Source organism: Marmota flaviventris, chromosome 13 (genome assembly GCF_047511675.1).
Source record: "Marmota flaviventris isolate mMarFla1 chromosome 13, mMarFla1.hap1, whole genome shotgun sequence".
In the NCBI taxonomy this organism is placed as follows: Eukaryota; Metazoa; Chordata; class Mammalia; order Rodentia; family Sciuridae; genus Marmota; species Marmota flaviventris.
In genome coordinates this window covers 34926303-34946049 of record NC_092510.1, presented here as the reverse complement: position 1 = coordinate 34946049, position 19747 = coordinate 34926303, and the positions used below count along the sequence as shown (strand labels likewise).

Below are 19747 nucleotides of genomic sequence, written 5' to 3'. Positions count from 1 at the left end.
GGATGAGGGTAAAAATCTGGGCCACCAAAAACAATACCAGCCACATCTCATGCACTGGTCAGATAGACATGGTTACACCCCGGCAACAACCAACCACAGGTCACTGTGGCCTCAAGCATCAAAGGTTTATGTCTCACATGTGTCACCTGTTTGTCCTGGGTTGTCTGGGAAGGACTTGGCCTTAACCTTCTTGTCCCTTAGGGACCCAGGCTGAGGGAGGCTTCAACTTATGCTTCCACAATTGTAAAGGCAGGATGAAAGGCCAGGGTGACTCATTCCCTGCCTTTCAAAGCATCTCTTCTAAAGTGATGTTTCACCAGCCAAATCAAGTCACATAATAAATTTCCAACTTCAAAAGAATGGGTTTGTGCAGGTACAAAATGCCCCCAGAAAAAGTATTTTGGTTAAGTAGAAAATTGACCTTTAAAATAAATTTTAGAAAAGACTTAATATTGCTTGCTTTTTGGGAAAAGAACTGGGAGAAGGAATGAGAAGAATACTTTTTATTGATTTCTCTTTTTAGACCTTTGAATTTTTATTTACTTTAAAATTTTTTTATCTGTTCTTTTTAGTTATACATGACAGTAGAATGTATACATACATAGAGTAGAACTTATTTTATTTAGGATTTCTTTTTACTAGTTGTACATGATATGGAGTTACCCTGGTCATGTATTCAAATATGGGGCTAGGACAGTTATATCCAATTAATTCTACGGTCCCTTCTATTCCCCACCCCTTCCCTTCATTCCTCTTTGTCTAATCCAATGGATTTTCTATTCTTCTTCTCCCTGCCCTCCCTTGTTGTGAGTTAGCATCTACATATCAAAGAGAATATTTGGCCTTTGTTTTTTTGGGTTTGGCTTATTTCACTTAGCATGGTATTCTCAAGTTCCATCCATTTACTGGCAAATGCCATAATTTCATTCTACTTTATGGCTGAGTAATATTCCATTTTCTTTATCCATTCATCTGTTGAGGGACATCTAGGTTGTTTCCATAGCTTGGCTATTGTGAGTTGAGCTGCTATAAAATTGATGTAGTTGTATTGCTGCAGTATGCTGATTTTAAGTCCTTTGGGTATAGACTAAGAATTATTTACTTTTTTATTGTAGTAAAATTAAAATTTACCTCCTTAATTATTTTAAGTGTATATAGTTCAGGAATATTAAGCACATCCATCTTATTGGGCAACCAATCTCCAGAACTCTTTCATCTTGCAAAACTTAAAGTTCTAAACCCATTTATTCATAACTTGTATTCCTCCTATTCCCCAGCCCCTAGTGACTAACATTCTACTTTTTGTCTCTAAGGATTTGCCTACACTAGGTACCGTGGATAAGTGGGAGCATACACTCTTTGTCTTTTCTGTGACTGGCTTATTTAACTTAATATAAGGTCTTCAAATTTCATCCATGTCATGGCATGTGTCAGAATTTTCTTTTTAATTTTTTAAATTAACACATATTAATTATACACATCAATGGGGTTCATTATGATATATACATGTATGCATATCTCATGCACTGACCAAGAGTTTTCTCTCTTTTTTAATGATGAATAATAAATGTTGAATTGTATGCATATACAGAATTGATCCCTTATCTGAAGTGCTTAGAACCAGAAGTATTTCAGATTTTTTTTTTTATTTTAAAAGATTTTCATATACATAATAAGATATCCTGTGGATGGGTCCCAATTCTAGATAAGAAATTCATTTATGTTTTCATATTCAACTTATATACACAGCTTGAGGGTGATTTTATACAATATTTTAAATAATTTTGTGCAAGAAATGATGCTTCATGGTGTGGAATTTTTTCATTTGTGGCATCAAAAAGTTTTGGATTGCTGGATGTGATGGCACACATCTGTAATCCCAGCAGCTTGGGAGGCTGAGGCAGGAGGGTCTCAAGTTCAAAACCAGCCTCAGCAGCAGAGCGCTCACCTAGCACATGTGAGACACTGGGTTCAATCCTCAGCACCACATAAAAATAAATAAATAAAATAAAGGTATTGTGTCCAACTACACCTAAAAAAAAAAAAAAAAAAAGCCAACCTCAGCAACTTAGTGAGGCCCTAAGCAACTCAGTGAGACCCTGTCACTAAATAAAATACAAAAAAGGGATGGAGATATGGTTCAGTGGTTGAGTGCCTCTGTGTTCAATCCTTAGTACCAAAATAATAATAATAATAATAATAATAATAATAATAATAATAATAAGTTTTGGATTTTGGAGGATTTCAGATTTCAAATTAGTGACGCTCAGCCTATACCGCATTTTTTTTTAACCCATTCATTCATCAATGGGCACTGAGGCTATTATGAATAATGTTGCTGTGCTCATGGGTGCACAGATACCTGTTTGAGACTATGCTTTTGTCTTTTGGGAATACACTTTTACGATGGAATTGCAGATCATAAGGTAATTCTATTTTTAATATTCTGAAGAACTGTAACCTTTGAGCTTTGTAAACATATTATCTGTTCAAAAAGAAATAAAAAGATAATATTAGGGGCTAGCTGAAATTCTGTGTCAACAGAGGATACCATTTACAACAGTTGTTGATCTTGGGTGTGATTCTGCCTGCAAGCCCAGGTCACGAATAATGGGTCACCAGCTTCCCTTCCTGCTACATGGACCTTGCCTGACCTTGGTCTCCTGCTCTGGGAATGATTGTCTTCACAGTTGAGTCAAGGTTGGGCTTGAAGGCTGAGTTATGGCAACACAAAGATTTGAAGAATTTCTAGGGACTTTTCAGGTCTTTACTGAGCTCCAGGCTACACCAACAGTTCCAAGGTGTCGGGGAGAAATGAACTCAAGTCCAAGCTTTACTTCTATACCAAAAAAAGAAACTCTATTGCTGAGGGAAGTTCTCCAGTATAACATTGGGACATTGTCTTTCTCAGCACATTTATCCATTCTAAGAACTTTCAACCATTAAGAGAGAAGGACAGACATTTGTCTTCCTAAAACCTTAATCCCGGTTGGAGAGGGTTTGCTTTGGAACTTGCAATGCTTCTAGGTGTTAAATGTATAAAACTCAAGGGGGAATGGCTGTTATGTTTGTTTTAGAATAGCCTTATTGGAATATGATTCATATATCACACAATTCACTTATTTAAAGTATATGTTCAGTGATTTTTAGTGTATTTACAGAGTTGGGTAACCATTACCACAATGTAATTTCAAAACATTTCCATCAGCCCCCGCAAAGCAACCCAGTACACCTCAGTAGTCATGCCCTGTTCTAACCCCTAACTCCATTCACACCACTCTTGGCAGCCATTAATCTATTTTCTGTTTCTATAGATTTGCCTATTCTGGAAATTTTGCATAAATGGAGAAACACAATGTGCTGTCCTTTGTGACTGACTTCTTTCATGTAGCATAATATTTTGGAGGTTTGTCCATGTTGCAGCATGAACCAACACCCCTTCCTTTCTATGGCTGAATAATATTCCTCTGTATGGATATAACATATTTTGTTTATCTTTTCATCGGTTGATGACCATTTGGGATTTTTCTACTATTATAAATATCACTATTATAATATTTGTGTACAAGTTCTTGTGTAGACATAGATTTTCATTTTCTTTTCTTTTTTTCCCATTTTTTGAAGAATATAACTAGGAATGGAATTTCCGAGTCACATGGTAACTCAAATACCTAACATTTTAAGGAACTACCACACTGTTTTCCAAAATAGCCACCCTACTTTAAATCCTCCCCAGTAATGTATGAGAGTTCTAATTTTTCACATTTTCTCTAACACTTGTTATTGTCTATTTTATTGATTCTAGCCATCTAATGGGTATGAAGTAGTATCTCATTGTGGCTTTTCCCCTGAATGACTACATTGAACATCTTTTTATATTCTTGTTGATCATTTGTATATCTTCTTTGGAAATATCTAGTCAGATTCTTTGACCATTTTAAAATTGGGTTATTTGCCTCTTTATGGTGAGTTGTAAGAGTTCTTTAGTGTACAATTTCTTTATCAGATATATGATTTGTAGAAATGTCTCCCATTTTGAGAACTCTCTTCTCATTTTCTTGATGATGTTCTTTGACAACATTCAATTCATCCATTTCTTTCTTTTATAAAAAAATTTCTTGTACCTTTAGTATCATATCTAAGAAATCATTGCTTAATCCAAGGTTTTGAAGATTACTCCTTTGTTTTCTCCTAGGGATTTTATTATAGTTTTAGCTCTTACATCAAGATAACTTTGCACATCTTGTTATTTTTGCATATATTGTGTAACTGAAACATCTTTGAGTTCATCTCTGTGTATGATGTAAGGTAGGGGTCCAACTTCATTTTTTGGCATGTGGATATCCTAGCACCATTTATTCAAAAGTTATTCTTCCCCATTTGTTGAAGAGACTATTCTTTCTGCCACGGAATTATCTTGGCACCTTTGTTGAAAATTAACTGACCGTAAATTGTTTATGTCTATTCTCTCAATTCTATTCCATTGGTCTACATCTGTATACTTTTGCTAGGGCCACACTGTCACGATTACTGCAGATGTTTGATTTCTGCAAACATTTATCTTTTTTCTATTTTAATTTCTTTCTTTTTAAAATTTGTTCTTTCTAGATATACATGACAGTAGAGTGTATTTTTATATATTATACATACGTGGAGTATAACTTATTCTAATTAGGATCCCATTCTTGTGGTTTGTACATGATGTGGAGTTACACTGTTCATGATTTCATATATAAGGATAGGAAAATTATGTCCTATTCATTCTTCTGACTTTCCTATTCCCATCCTTCCTCCCTTCCCTTCATTCCCCTTCGTTGAGCCCAATGGACTTCTATTCTTCTCCTCCCTATTCTCCTTTGTTGTGGGTTAGTATTCACATATCGGAGAAATATTTGGCCTTTTTTTCTTTTTTGGTATTGGTTTATTTCACTTAGCACGATAGTCTCCAGTTCCATCCATTTGGCTGCAAATTCCATAATTTCATTCCTCTTTAAGGTTGAGTAATATTCCATTGTGTATATATCCCACAGTTTCTTTATCCATTCACCTGTTGTAAGGCACTAGTTTGGTCCCATAGCTTAGCTCTTATGAGTTGAGCTGCTATAAACATTGATATGGCTGTGTCACTGTAGTATGCTGATTTTAAGTCCTTTGGGTATAAATCAAGGAGTGGGATAACTGGGTCAATGGTGGTTCCATTCCAAGTTTTCTGAGGAATCTCCACACTGCTTTCCAGAGTGGTTGCTCTAATTTTCAGTCCCACCAGCAATGTATGAGTGTACCTTTTCCCCCTCACATCCTAGCCAACATTTATTATTACTTATAGTCTTGGTGATTGCTATTCTGACTGGAATGAAATAGAATCTCCATGTAGTTTTAATTTGCACTTCTCTAATTGCTAGAGATGTTGAACATTTTTTCATATATTTTTTGATTGACTGTATTTCTTCTTTTGTCAAGTGTCTGTTCAGTTCCTTTGCCCATTTAATGATTGTGTTATTTGTTTTAAGTTTTTTTGAGTTGTTTATATATTCTGGAGATTAATGCTCTATCTGAGGTGCAGGTAGCAAAGATTTTCTCCCATTCTGTAGGCTCTCTGTTCACATTCTTGATTGTTTCCTTTGATGTGAAGAAGCTTGTTAGTTTAATATCATCCTATTTATTGATTCTTGATTTTACTTCTTGCTCTGCAACCCTTTCTGAACAGAACTTTCTAGATCCTGAATAGACCCCAGTATATTTGCCACACTTGCCTGTGACTGATAACAATTTTCCTTAAATGCAGAATTTCCCAAGGCTATCCATTACTAATGACTTGGAAGTGTTGACTACGACACATCTCTTCCTCTGTGAGATGGGGTCTTCCTATTGTATAGTTCAGACCTGAATTTATCAGGGTATCTGGGAACATTGATATGTTTTTGTGGCCAGAGGAAGAAATCCACATCAAAGTAGACAGAAAGGGGGAATTTTACTGGAAAAATACAGAGATATCCCATGCAATTGCAAAATGAGTTGAAGAGACCAACTATGGGAAGTGTGGGCCTCAGGAGCATCAGGATCCAGAGATCTCTGTCTCTTTCTCTGGGTCTTACCTCTATTTTTCTCTGCCCATCAACTCCACTGTCCATGCAAGCTGCATTCCTCCACATAGCCTAAGACAAGGTCAGCAAGACCCTGCTCTCCAAGCTCTCACCTTCAGGGAAAACCCACTCTTTCCCCAGAGCCCATTTAAAAAGCTCTGATTGGTGTGGGATTATATGCTACTCAGGATTGTTTATGTGAACTTTCTGGTTATATTGAGAAAAGATTTATATTTGCATAAAAGACTCTTTGGAAGTTTACTTTTCGTTCCAGCAAGTTGTTTTCAGTTTATTACAGTTCTAGCTCTTGCAAAACTTTTTTTCTATTTATATATCTATCAATCGTTAACAGCCACTTTTTAAGGGACACTTAGATATTTGGTCTGTTCTAAAACTCAGTTAATTAAACAGCTTCAACATTTCAAATATAATCAATTTAATATATTTTCTTTTCTTTTTATTTGAATCATTTGACCAAACAAATCTTCCTAAGCACATAAGTAACTAGTCTAATTTATAAGGTTATAAGTTGGCCTTATAAATGAGAGGGACCTAAAGTTCTCTTAGCTGTTTCAATATTATGCATGAACTTGGAAAACTTTCAGCATAACATCATTGAGTATTAGTTACTCAATTGTATTTTAAATCCAAGTTATGAGGGTCTTACTCTTCAAGGTCAAATGTTCTTCAACATTGCAAATACATAGGATATCAAGTATAAACAATCTTTCTAAACACTAAGATATTAATATGCTTTTAATCCCTTTAAACTTGTATATTCCTTAATTTTAAATCCTCCCCAAATTAAAACCTGAACTCACTTAATTCTAAACTTTCCCAGGGCTAAGAGATGTTTATCCCCTAATGAAATGTTGTCTGTCCTAAAATGAACTATTTTTTTCCCTACAGTTTTATATCTCTGACATTGGAATGTGTCTTATTCTCAGTGGCACCTCACTGGTAATTGGCAGCAGTTAGTCTTTCTTAGAAATAAAATAATGGTGTCATAAATGAGGATGGCACCATCATTACTTAAGTCTGGAAACAGGCTGGGTTTAAGACCTGGAGCTTTGGACATCAGACATTTCTTCTCTCCTACACCACTTGTCCTGTGGACCTTGTCTTTTTTGGTTTCTGTGGCATGGCTTCAAAACTTATCAAAGAAATGTGGCTTGTGTATATGACTGGCTTGATTCAGTTTAATTGTATACATGAAAATTTGTTTGCAAAATCTGTAAATCCCATCTTAATTGATCATTTGATAGAATTTGTACTTGTATGACTTTTAGAGTACACAAATTTATTTATATGCACCCAACTTTAAAACTGATAGGAGCCTATGGGATTTAAAGACATCTTTTAATTTAATTTTAAAGATATTTGCATTTGTTGGATTCTTCTATTTCATGTTGTGGATAGTGTTATCCTATTTTTTGCCCAGATATATGTTATATATTTGAAATTGTGATATTATTCTTTCAAATGCTTGACATTACTTAGTTAAAGGGTCTAGAAAAACATCTATAGTGGAGATAACTTATGTTCTAAGCTTTTTTCTTAATTTACTGATTTTTTGTATGTTCTTGACCTTGATTTGAGGTTAATATAACTAAGAACTTATGTAATGTGTAAGAGATTAAAAATCAGGAATGGATTTTGAACAGTTGTACTGATATATAATTCACATACTATGCAATTGACCCAGTATATTCACAGGTATGTGCATCACCACTAGAACATTTTTATCACCTCAAACAAAACAAAACCCTACAGTCTTTAGCAATATCCCCATTCCCCCACAGACCTAAGCAACCACTAGTTTATTTTCTGTCTCTATAAATTTGCTTTTTCTGGGCATTTCATATAAATGGGGTCATTATAATGTGGTCTTTTGTGACTGGCTTCTTTCACTTAGAAGAATTGGATATTGAATTTGGTTTAAAACCTTTTCAGGAAATATTAAGGGGTTAGTCTACTTTTTTAAAAAATTAAATTATTATTTATTTGAATTTGTTATACATGATGGCAGAATGAAACTCACTTTATATTATACATGTAGAACATATTTTTTCAAGTAACTGATTGTACACAAAGTATTTTCACACCATTTGTGCCTTCATACATGTACTTAGGATAATGATGTCTAATTCATCCCACCATCTTTCCTACCCCCTTTCCCCCTCCTTTCCCTTCCCTCACCTTTGCCCTATCTAAAGTTCCTCCATTCCTCCCATGCTCCCTCCTTCCCCAATCACCATTATAAGTCAGCATCCTCATATCAAAGAAAATATCTGGCCTTTGTTTTTTTGGGATTGACTTGCTTCACTTAGTATTATGTTCTCCAACTTCATCCATTTACCTGCAAATGCCATGACTTTATTCTCTTTTAATGCTGAGTAATGCTCCATTGTGTATATATGCCAAAGTTTCCTTATCCATTCATCTACTGATGGGCATTTAGGTTGGTTCATAATTTAGCTATTGTGAATTGTGCTGTTGATATTCTACTTTTTGATCTGAACTACTTCTGTGGATTTGCCTTGTCATAGTAATAATAAACAACCAAGTGTGGCCGCAAGATACTTGCTAATGGGCACCCCAGGCCAGGTGCTTGCCCCAGCCTCCATTCTAGACAGGGAAGCAGTCACACAAGAACAAGGTAGCTCTGACCAGCACATGGTTGGGATAGGGCAAGAGTAGTCTCTGGGTATGGGACAGACAGAATTTGAATGTCTTCATCAAGCCATTCCTATTTTCCTTGGCTCCTCACTCTTTCCTGAATCATGAATGAAGTTGGACAAAAAATATTGCTGTGGTGTGTTTTGGGAAAGAAACTGAATTAGAGTTAGGAGGCCTAGGGTTTTGCTTTGGCTTTGAAGCTTGAGTTTAAGGAAGCCATTCTCTCTCTATATATGAACCATCTGAACCTCTTGTTTTTGCTCTTTTGAAACAGGGTCTCAAGACAGCCCAGGCTGGTCTTGAACACATGGGCTCAAATGATCTTTTAGCCTCAAAGTAGTTGGGAATATAGGGGCATGCAGCTGTCCCTGGCTATTTCGGAAGCTCAGGGTTTTCATCTTTAAATGGGTAAAAATCAACGGCTTGGCATGGTTGCTGGTGATATTATATGAGAGAATGTGCCTGAAGTCTTACAAACCTTAGGAGACATCAGTGTCTGTTCTATCTCCTTCTCTCTCATTCTGGATGCTCAGCATAGTTACTCCACAGGCCACAGCTTTCTGGAGCAGTTTCAGGTTTAACTTTTGGTTGAGTACACTCAGTATTTCTGTTCTCTGCTTTGTGCTGCCACTGGGGTCTCTGCTTATAAGGTCTATGGTTGGTGGCTTTATTTTAAAATCTCATTTCTAGGGGTTTCAGAGGTTTTGCCCAGACTACATTCATATACCACTTCCATGAATACTGAAAACTATGTAGCATGCCCAACCCTTCCCCCACCCATCCTAGGTCTGCATTCACCCACCCCATCTCAGCCAATATGGTTTGGTTGTAGTTACCTCAATCTCCTCCCAGGTCTTATATAATCAAGTTCACCCTTTTTCATATCCTAAGCTTCAAAGTGGCTTGTTTGAGGAGGGGACATAGTTCTTGTTCTCTACGTCTGGGGTTCTGAGGCTCACAGATCCCACAGCCTCTGTAAATGGGACACCTGATATTCCAGTCGTAGGTAGCCTGATACCAAGGCTTTGGGACTCTGGGTTCTCTTTCAGCTTCATTTCACATACTCACTGACTCACTCTCTCTCTCTCTCTCTCTCACACACACACACACACACACACACACTCAGACACAAACACACACACATCCTTCTTTACATTTTCTCATGGAATGATTCATAATTAGGATATTGCTATTTAAAGGAGAACATGGAACTATTTTATGACATCAAGAAGAGAGCCCATATCTATATATTGCTGGCATTTTATAAGTGTATATTAGAGTTGGAAAGATCTGGACATAATGTAGGCTAAACCCCTTTCCCCATCCCACACCCCTTAGTGGAAAAGACCAAGTCCACTGAGGTGATGTTAAGAGACCACTCCTTTATTCATCTGTTCAATGAAACTTTATTGATTTCTGTTTCCCAGATAACATCCTAGGAGATGAGATTGTAGGATTATTGCACACAAAGTCCCTGCCCTCATCGAGTTTATATTTGCCATGTTGTCATGGAGACAATTAAAAAAACAATGGAATATCAGGTGGTGATAAGTCCTAGGAAGAAACCTAGAATAAGAGAATGGGGAGTGAAGTAGGAGGGGAAGTGTCTTGTTGATATGGCCATCAATAGAGGTTTCTCTATGAAGTCAATAAAGTAAGGCAGGGAGACATATTTGGAGGGAAAAAGTGTTGCAGATTCAGAGAACGGCAAGTACAAAGGGCCTGGTGCCAGCTGACCCAGAAGTCTGGGTTTGCCCCATAGAGCTTCTTTATCATACCTCACCTGCTCTGAGTAACTAGGGTTGTTCCAAGGGGGCTCTCTATCACATACAGCGTCCAGGTTTGAGAATGATGTAAGAACCCAGAGGTCACCACATGCCCCTGGAGGAACAGAATTTGTGCCCTCATGTGTCCTAATTTTTTCATTGTGGTTGTTATGACTGGCATAAAGAGATATGCACAAATCTTTAACATATAGCTTGATGAAGATTTGCATATGTCTTCACTGGGGGTTCCTTCCCCTAGAGTTTGTCACTCTTAAAATATCCACAGCTCAGTCTACTGGGCTGTGCCAATTGCAAGCCAAGTCCCTCTGGTTGTCTTTCCTCCGGCTTCACTGTCAGGAATATCCAACCCTATACCCAGGTTATAGGTGAGGGCCTAAGGTCCTCATGTCCGGAATAGTTGCTGGAGAGAAGCTCTCTTTTTTTCTAAATCCCTACCTGGGAAAGATGTATTGGTGTCTGAGACATGACTTTGGAGGACAGTGTCTGCATCTGGCATTTCAGGAGAGATTCCATGAAATATATCTGCATAGGCTTCGTGTCTATGGCAGATTTCATACATCAGTATATCAGTATCTCTGCATAGAGATAGGACTTTAGAGATCATATATATATATAATTTTTTCCTTTCTTTTTTGGGTACCAGGGACTGAACTCAGGGGCACTCAACCACTGAGCCACATCCCCAGTCCAGTTTTGTATTTATTAGAGACAGGGTCTCACTGAGTTGCTTAGTGGCTTTGAACTCGTGAGCTGCTGGGATTATAGGCATGCGCCACTGTGCTTGACAGATCATATATATATATATATATATATATATATATATATATATATATATATATATATATATTTTAAAAGTTCTCCTGGCAAATCTGACCAGCACCTCAAAGAGCTCCTTTGGGATAGGCGACTCTGCTCACACCATTCCAAGATGACTGCTCTTGTTATAAGGCTGTTTGCTGAACCAGTGTTTCTGAAGGGTCTGAACTTCACATTTGCTTAATTAAAAGATCTATTCAAGAAATTTCCCCAGAACAAAGAAACAGTCTCCAATCAAAGGTGAATTACAGCTTTGACTTCTACAGAAACTTGAAACTGCCGGACTCTCTGATACTATAAGTTTTCTTTTCTTTCTCTCTCTCACACATGCACACACTCATTCACATTCTCTGTTATACACACACACACACACACACACACACACACGTATAGATTTTTCTCCCCTAGAAATGTATGAGCCATAAATAATTTTATAGGACAGTTGGCTTGAATTATCTTTTGAATTTATCTTTTGTGGGGTTTGCATCATAAGAAGGGATGAGAAAAATCCTCCCCCCTAACATATTTACATGTGGGTTATTTATAAACCAAATCCCCTTCCAACAAAATGCTAGTTTCCTCCTATATAAAAATCCACATACTAAAATTCTGGAGTTTGAATATTACCATATATGAATATTTCTCTAAATTTGTTAAGGTGCAGGTTCCTAGCCTTTCATTGGGGGGGGGCGTCTAATTCCATAGGTATGGGGGAAGCATGTGAACCTGCATTTAAGGTGATTTATTTATTTTTTAGAGCATTATAATTATATATACTATTTGGGTTCGTTTTGACAAAATCATACATGCAAGGAATTTAATTTCAATTCCTATTACCCCCCATTCCCCCCCCACTTTTCTTCCCCTCTTCCCTCCCCCTGTTCTCCTACCTCTACTGATTTCCTTTCATTCCTTTATTTATTTATTTATTTATTCATGTTGTAGATGGACAGAATACTTTTATTTTGCTTATTTATTTTTATGTGGTGATGAGGATCGAAGCCAGTGCCTCACATGTGATAGGCATGTACTCTGCCACTGAGCCCCAGCCCCAGCCCCTATTTATTTTTTGATTGGTATTTTCTACATATACATAAAGGTGGAATTCCTTTGGCACATTTATATACAACATGATTTTCGTTAAATTCATTCCATCTTCCTCCCATTCTCCTTCTTCTCCGCTGGTCTTCCTTGTGTCTTTACGATATCTGATCCCTGTCCCCACGGCCTTCTTTCCCTTATTTTACTCTAGCTTCTACATATGAGAGAAAACATTTGACTCTTGATTTTCTGAGTCTGGTTTCTGAGCATGATGTTCTCCATTTCTGTCCATGTACTGGCAAATGTTATTATTTCATTCTTCTCTCTAAGTAAAACTCCATAGTGTATATATACCACATTTTCTTGATCCATTCATCTATTGACAGGCATCTGGGTTGATTCCATTATTTAGCTATTCTGAATTGTGCTGCTATAAACATTGAAGTGGCTGTATTGCTATAGTATGCTGATTTTAGTTCTTTTGGCTAAGAACTGAGGAGTTGGATAGCTGGGTTATATGGTGCTTCCATTCCTAATTTTTTGAGGAATCTCCACACTGCTTTCCATAGTGATAATACTAATTTTCAGTTCTACCACCAATGTATGAATGTACCTTTTTCTCCACATCCTTGCTACCATTTACTGTTATTTGTATTCTTGATAATGGCCATTCTGATTATGGTGAGATGAAATCTTAGTGTAGTTTTGATTTGCATTTTTCTGATTGTTAAAGATGTTTAATATTTTTTCATATATTTGTTGGCCATTTGTGTTTCTTCTTTTGAGAAGTTTCTGTTTAGTTCTTTTGCCCATTTACTGATTGGGTTATTTGTTTTTTTGGTATTGAGTTTTTTGAGTTCTTTATATATATTCTGGATATTAATCCCCTATCAAATGAGTTGCTGGCAAATAATTTTTTTTTCCCATTCTGTCGGCTCTTTCTTCACTCTCTTGTTTCCTTTGCTGTGCAGAAACTTTTTAATTTGGTGGCATCCCACTCATAGATTCTTGGTTTTATTTCTTGAGCTTTAGGAGTCTTCTTGAGGAAGTCAGTGCCTGGACCTATATGATGATGGAATGTTTTCTTTTACAAGTGCTTTGTCTCTAGTCTAATTTCTAACTCTTTGATACATTTTTATTATGACTTTTGTGCAGGGTTAAAGCTATGGATCTAATTTGATTCTTCTACATGCGGATTTCCAGTTTTCCTCAGATCACTTTGCACCTGTGTTTTGACGGGCTGTACCCTGGTTCTGTCCTCTGCTGAGCACTCTTTGAGAAGCTGCTCCAGTGCCGCCCTATTAACGGAGGCTTTGAGAGTTCACAGGGCCTCAAGTCAAAGCAACTCCTCTGATATTTTTCTGAGAAACAGAAAAGCTGGGGGCAGCTTGCCAGAGAATGTGTTCTGAGAAGAGAGTTTCTTTAGCAGCTCCCACTCTGACAGGAATAACCTCCTTTAATTAGCTGGCAAGGTGGCTCTTCTGAGAAGTGTGGAAGGAACTGTGGAGTTTGTTTAAAAGTATCTAGAGAAACCTGAGCAGAGAGCCTGACCCCCTCAGTGGAGCAGGCTTTGAGAGTGGAAAGCCATGTCCAGCTAGGGAAGAGTTGGTGGGAGGTGCATGGAACCTTCTTAGAATTTAGCTTTCATCATTAGCAGCTGGGTTCCATCAAACAATACAGTACAACTATTATTAACTTGAACTTTCCTCTACATTAACGAAGTATCTGGGTCAAGTTTCCCACAAGTTCTTCCTCACTATTTATTGGTAATAGCTTTATTGAAATATAATTCATATATCACACATATATAATCCACCCAGTTAGAGTATACAATTCAGTGGTTTTTCATATGTTCACAGAAGTGTACAATCATTACTGCAACCAATTTACAAACACTTTTATCACCTTAAAAAGAAACCCCATTCTCTTTAGTTACCGCCCTTCTCCTCAAACTCCCCATTTCCCCAGTCCTCAACAAACACTAAGCTACTTTTTGTCTTCTATGGATTTATTTGTTCTGGACATTTCATGTAAATAGAATTATATAATATGTGATCTTTCCTGCTGGCTTCTTTCATTTTTTCAAGGTTCATCCATGCTGTAGCATGTATAAGCACTTTATTCCTTTATTAGTGACCAGAATATTCAATTGGATGGATATTCCACATTTTATTTACCCATTCATCCAGTTGATGAACACCTGGGTTGCTTCTATCTTTTGGTTATAATGAATAATGTAGCTATTTGTATATGAGTTTTTGTGTGGATGTGTGTTTTCATTTCTTCTGGGTAATACCCAAAATTGGAATTTTTAGGTCAAATGATAACTTAAACTTAACTTAAACTTTTAGACTGTGTTTCAAAGTTCTCACTTTTATTTTTATTTATTTTATTTTTTACGCCAACCTGGAATCAGTGGTTCTGAATCATCCTATAGAGCTTGGTGACATGTAGCCTGATGAACTATGACTAAAGATTTATTGTAAGAAAGTGTTTGGGGGATGCAAAGAATCAAGCTTGGGTTACAAAATCCCAAACATAAATACTTGAGGGTGTTACTGGGCATAAGCTTAAAGATTGGGGCAATATTAGGCAGATTTGTGTTTATGATAACCAGAGAAAGACTCACAGCTACAAATGTAGCCAATAACAAAAAGAGAAAATGGCAGTTCAGCAACCCATAGTAGCTATGAAAGGTATAGCAGCCTTAGAAAATGTGTAAAGCTATTAGACAAAGCCATCTATGGATTGCAATGATCTCTGCTATCACCTGATTTTGTACAGAGAAAACTTAAACTTTTGAGTATTTAGAAAGACTTTAAAGTATTTAAGTATAATATAGAGATGTATTTTATATAATTTTAACTCCTCATTTCTCTATAAGTGTAACTATGAATTTTCACAATGAACCTCATCCATGAAATCAGCACTCTTATTGAGAAATGGAGGGTCACCAGCACCTCCTCACAAAGTCCCCTTTCCAGTCACTGCTGTCCCCAAGGGAAGAAGGATACGCTGAGTTCTAACATTCTTAGACACATGGAATGCATTTTTAATAGGGCGTTTTAGGTGTCAAGGACTGGCCAAAAGAATAGATATGTTTAGTGAGAGAACACCCTAAGACTTGGGCAGACTTCCTATACTGCAAGGTGTAATGCATTCTTAAAAATTAAATACTTTTTAGCTTGTGTATAAAATAAAGGGCATAACCTTGGCACCCAAGAAATTTAATTTATCATCACCTGTAATTTAAGAGCATATGCTGTAGAGGGATGTGTGTGTGTGTGTGTGTGTGTGTGTGTGTGTGTGTCTTTAAATGAAAAGAAACAACTGAATTTAAATATTATATTTAAAGACATTTCCTTTCTCCTCCAGGACCCGAAGTTTATTCCTGAGAACAATCTGTAAAGGAAGTCGTACAGACCATTAATCCTAGGTGCTTTAATAATTTAAAAAGTGTGTATGTAAACACATTCACATTGGCAATACATCACATTGTGGGTTGAAGTAAGTAATGCCCCAAATGAATACAGCCTTCACAAGCAGAGCATAAAAGCTGATACACATTTCCCTTGGTTTATTGAGCAGGAGGATATCAAATACCCCCACATTGCCGATATGGCAAGCTTTCTAATATAGGGACTGACTGCAAATTGAAACTGCTCTGGTTCTTATCTGGAAAAAAATCCATTATAATCACCTTATGTATGACACGTTGTACGCATTAGAATTCTTTGGAGGAAAAAGGTATACTATTAGGGGAAATCATTTTACAAAGGCGAATTTTTTTTAAAGCTCTTAAGATGTCTCATATATTACCTAAGTAGATCATAATTTTATTAGGCTATTTCCTCGGAAGTCTGGATTCAGGTGTTTTTTTTTTTTTTTTGGATGCTGGATACTTCAAGGTAACCTCGCCTTCTCTCTCTGGCTTCTACCCAGGTGCCAGGAAAGACCCCAACGCCCTGACCGCTCGCCACCTTCCGACCGCTTGGGGCCACGCAATATCAGCGCCGGGAATCATCTCGCCCTTGTAGTGTAGGCGCCTCGGAGTGGTAACTTCGTGCGGCCTCGTCCTTCCCGAAGTCCTTGGCTTAGACCACTTCCCATCGAGTCCTCTGTAGTCCCTCCTCTTAGCATCCTATCTCGGGGTTATAAAGCTGGACTCTTCGCATTAAATGTCGCCGAGGCTCCTCTCTAGGATGACCACAGAGGGGCGAGGGTCCAAGCGCTTCCCTATTGTCCCAGCTTAGCGGGTGGGGACAGACTCTTAGACTGCCGGTGGCCAGCTTCTGGCTGCGGGGTTCCTCCCAGGCCTAGAGACTTGTTTAAAATTTTTGGGCAGGGCACCCTTCCTAGACGCCAGGAAGCTGGCACGGGCTCGGGGAGGACAGCCAGGCTGTGGCGCACTTGCCGACCGCGGGGTAGCCCAGGGCGCGCGTGGGTAAGAGTGAGGGTGTGTTCGGGGCTGGCCGGAGGCGGACCCGCCGGGCGGCAGGTGGGTGCGGCCGGCCGGAGCCGGGGCAGCGGCGGCAGCAAGTGGTTGGGCCGTGCGCATTTCCTTCCCTCCCCCTCCGCCTAGGAGCCCGCCCGCGGTGCCCAGTGCGTGGCGCCCTCCGCTCCGCTCCGCGTCTCCTCCCCGCCGGCGGCGGCCGCTCCCTTTCCCGCCCGTCCATGTCTCTGCCGGTGGTGCTCCCGGGCTCTTGCTGCCCAGTGGCTGGGCTTTCGGGTGGACCGCAGGCCGGGGGCCCCGGTGCCGCGGCCGCCGCAGCCCAAGACACACCGCTGCCGCCGCTGCGGCCGCGCTGGACCCGGGGCGCGCTGCAGCCCCCGGCGCGGCCTCGCTGCGCTGCCACCGCCGCCGCCGCCGGGGTACTGACTGCGCCGCCCGCGCTCTCCTCCCGCCGGGCTGCTGCCGCTGCCGCTGCCGCCGCCCCTGGCTCGGCGCTGCTGCCCGCCCGCCCGCTGCTTTCGCTCGGGCTGTTGCAGCTGATCCTGGGCTGTTGCATGGTGGCGCTTAGCTTCGGGGCGCTGTCCCTGAGCAGCTCCCCGCAAGTGAAGAACTCATGCCCATTCTGGGCTGGCTCCTCGGTGAGTACCTCACGCGCACACCCTTCTTACTCCGAGGGGCCCATTCCAAGTCCAGAGCCAATGGCTAGTATCCTCCACTACCACTTGCTTTGTCCTCAGGGTTGAAGTTGGGGAGCACAGACCCTGAGACTACTGGAAGTTTTTTGAGATGTGGAGAGTTAGGAAAAATTTGTTCGGAGACAGTCAACTTCAGGGGTGAATTGAGTTACACCTGAACAGTGTCTTTCTCACAGACTAGAGTGTTGTACTCTTCCCAACAAGCTAATATCATAAAACAAAGATATCCAGCCCTTTGAGAGATTGGAAGGATGGGGGTGGAAAGCAGGAAAGTGGTAGGAAAACCACAAACATTTTTTCGGCCATTGGTGCTTATTGCATTGATAGCTCCTTGAGGGCAGGAGTTTTGATCTATTTTGTCCACTGATGTATCCACAGTGCCTGGCACATAGTGTATGGGTGGGGTGGGTGAAGTGACAGGTTGACTGGGGCATGTCATTTGTTTTTATTTCTCATCAAGACACACATAGATATGGAATACACCTGATGTTGATCAGCTCTTCTCTATTTGGGGATGGGTTCAGGAGGTAATGAGAGGGTGTGTGTAACTGCCTGTCTGTACCTGGTCATTAGAGGAGGGCCCTAACCCCAATGGGTTCCTGGAGCCATGCAGACTGCTTTGGAGAATTTGATTGGAACAGAACCTGTCATTATGTATGAGCTTGCCAGAGCTCCAGGCGTGTGAGGCAGCTGGCTGGAGATGTCTGCGCTATACCAGGACCCAATTCCGTCTCCTTGTCCAGTCAGGAAGACAAGGGAAGCCTGGCTACTAAGAAAGGTTGCTACAAGTGAGCAAGCATCTGTGGACACTGAATGGCTGGCAACTCACCCCTATCTCCTAATAATTTCACAACTTCCAAGGCATCCAACCCCTTGAGGCTTGTTGGAAACTGGTCTTTGTGAAATGATTGTGGAAGATGAGTTAAATAAGTGACCTTTCTATGAACTAAATCTAAAAATCTGGCAATGCCTAGACTTAGTTCACTAAGATCTCTAATGACTATTTATCTTGAATTTGTAGGAACTGTGCTTTTGTAGGTCCACACATACCCAGATTCAAGACCAAATTTTAAGAATGTAGAGAGAACTAATTGAACACAGAATAATTGTTTGAATAAGAACATTAAGAACATTCAGTTCCTTGAGCCTAACTTGAAATTTTATACTTCAACGGGTGCCAATCTGCTCTTCTCTTGAAATACTTTGATATTAGATGATCCTATTGAGAGACATCCCGTGCTGTGGTGAGTGAAGTTCACAATTTGTGCATTATATAGACAAAATCCCACCCTGTGGCCCTGCTCCTGGATTCTGCCATTGTCCTGTATGAGAATTCTGGAAAATCCCGAAAGGATGGAAATTCCAGGAGGATAAGAGTTAGTTCCATTATGCTTCCTACTCCACTTCTCAGTTTACTCTCAACCAAAAGGTGGCTCTGCTTCCTTCCTCTAAATACCATACTCCAGAATCTTGTATACTCTTTTTTTTGGGGGGGGGGGAGGGGAGTTTGCTGTTTATATAATCAAAATCAATTGTTTTCTCAAAGATAGCTAGTTTTGAATTATTAAATTTTTTCCTTTGAAAATTAAGATCCCAAATCAATTTGCAATTGTGAGTTATTTCAGAGACAAATAAATGCACTTAGGTGTCAGTCAAGCCACAACTGGATTTGATAAAGTATAAAACAGAGGTCCTCAATCAGAAGATGAAGGCCAATATCCTGGGCTCACCAGCTGGGCATATCCTTGTTATAAGGCCAGAGCACACCAAAGCAGAGAAGGAATAGGGATTTGGAGTTGAGAACTTCTTTTCTACATGTCACCCCTACCCTGGCCCTCCAGGTTATATGCAACCCTGTAACTGTAGGTTATTATTATTTTTTTGTGATCTGTTCCTGAGAGGTTGACCCCAGAATTTGTACAGTGACAACAGAATCAATGAATACTACATCTGTAGAACAACTAAGTATGACTTTAAGAGGGTGGCATTAGGCATCATAATCCTTTGGTATATTGGGGGGAAAATTTTTAATTTTTCATAAGTTTTGAACTCATGTAGATGAGAGAGATTGTTTTTTAAAAAACCTGTATTATGGGAGATTTTAGATTTACATGAACACTGTGCAAAGAGCCCACAGATACCTTCACCACCCCACTTCAACAGGAGTTTCTTCCCTGGGCTCTGCCACTGGCC

General features: G+C 39.3%; 1 protein-coding gene across 1 annotated transcript in view; it reads left to right on the top strand.

Moving 5' to 3' along the window:
- Positions 1-17035: 17035 nt before the first annotated feature.
- Positions 17036-19747, top strand: part of Entrep1 (endosomal transmembrane epsin interactor 1) — a 61354-nt gene continuing 58642 nt past the window's right edge. The window contains exon 1 of the mRNA XM_027940112.2: positions 17036-17497. Coding sequence (XP_027795913.1) covers positions 17081-17497 — 417 coding nt within the window. The 5' untranslated portion in view covers positions 17036-17080. The remainder of the gene's footprint in view (positions 17498-19747) is intronic.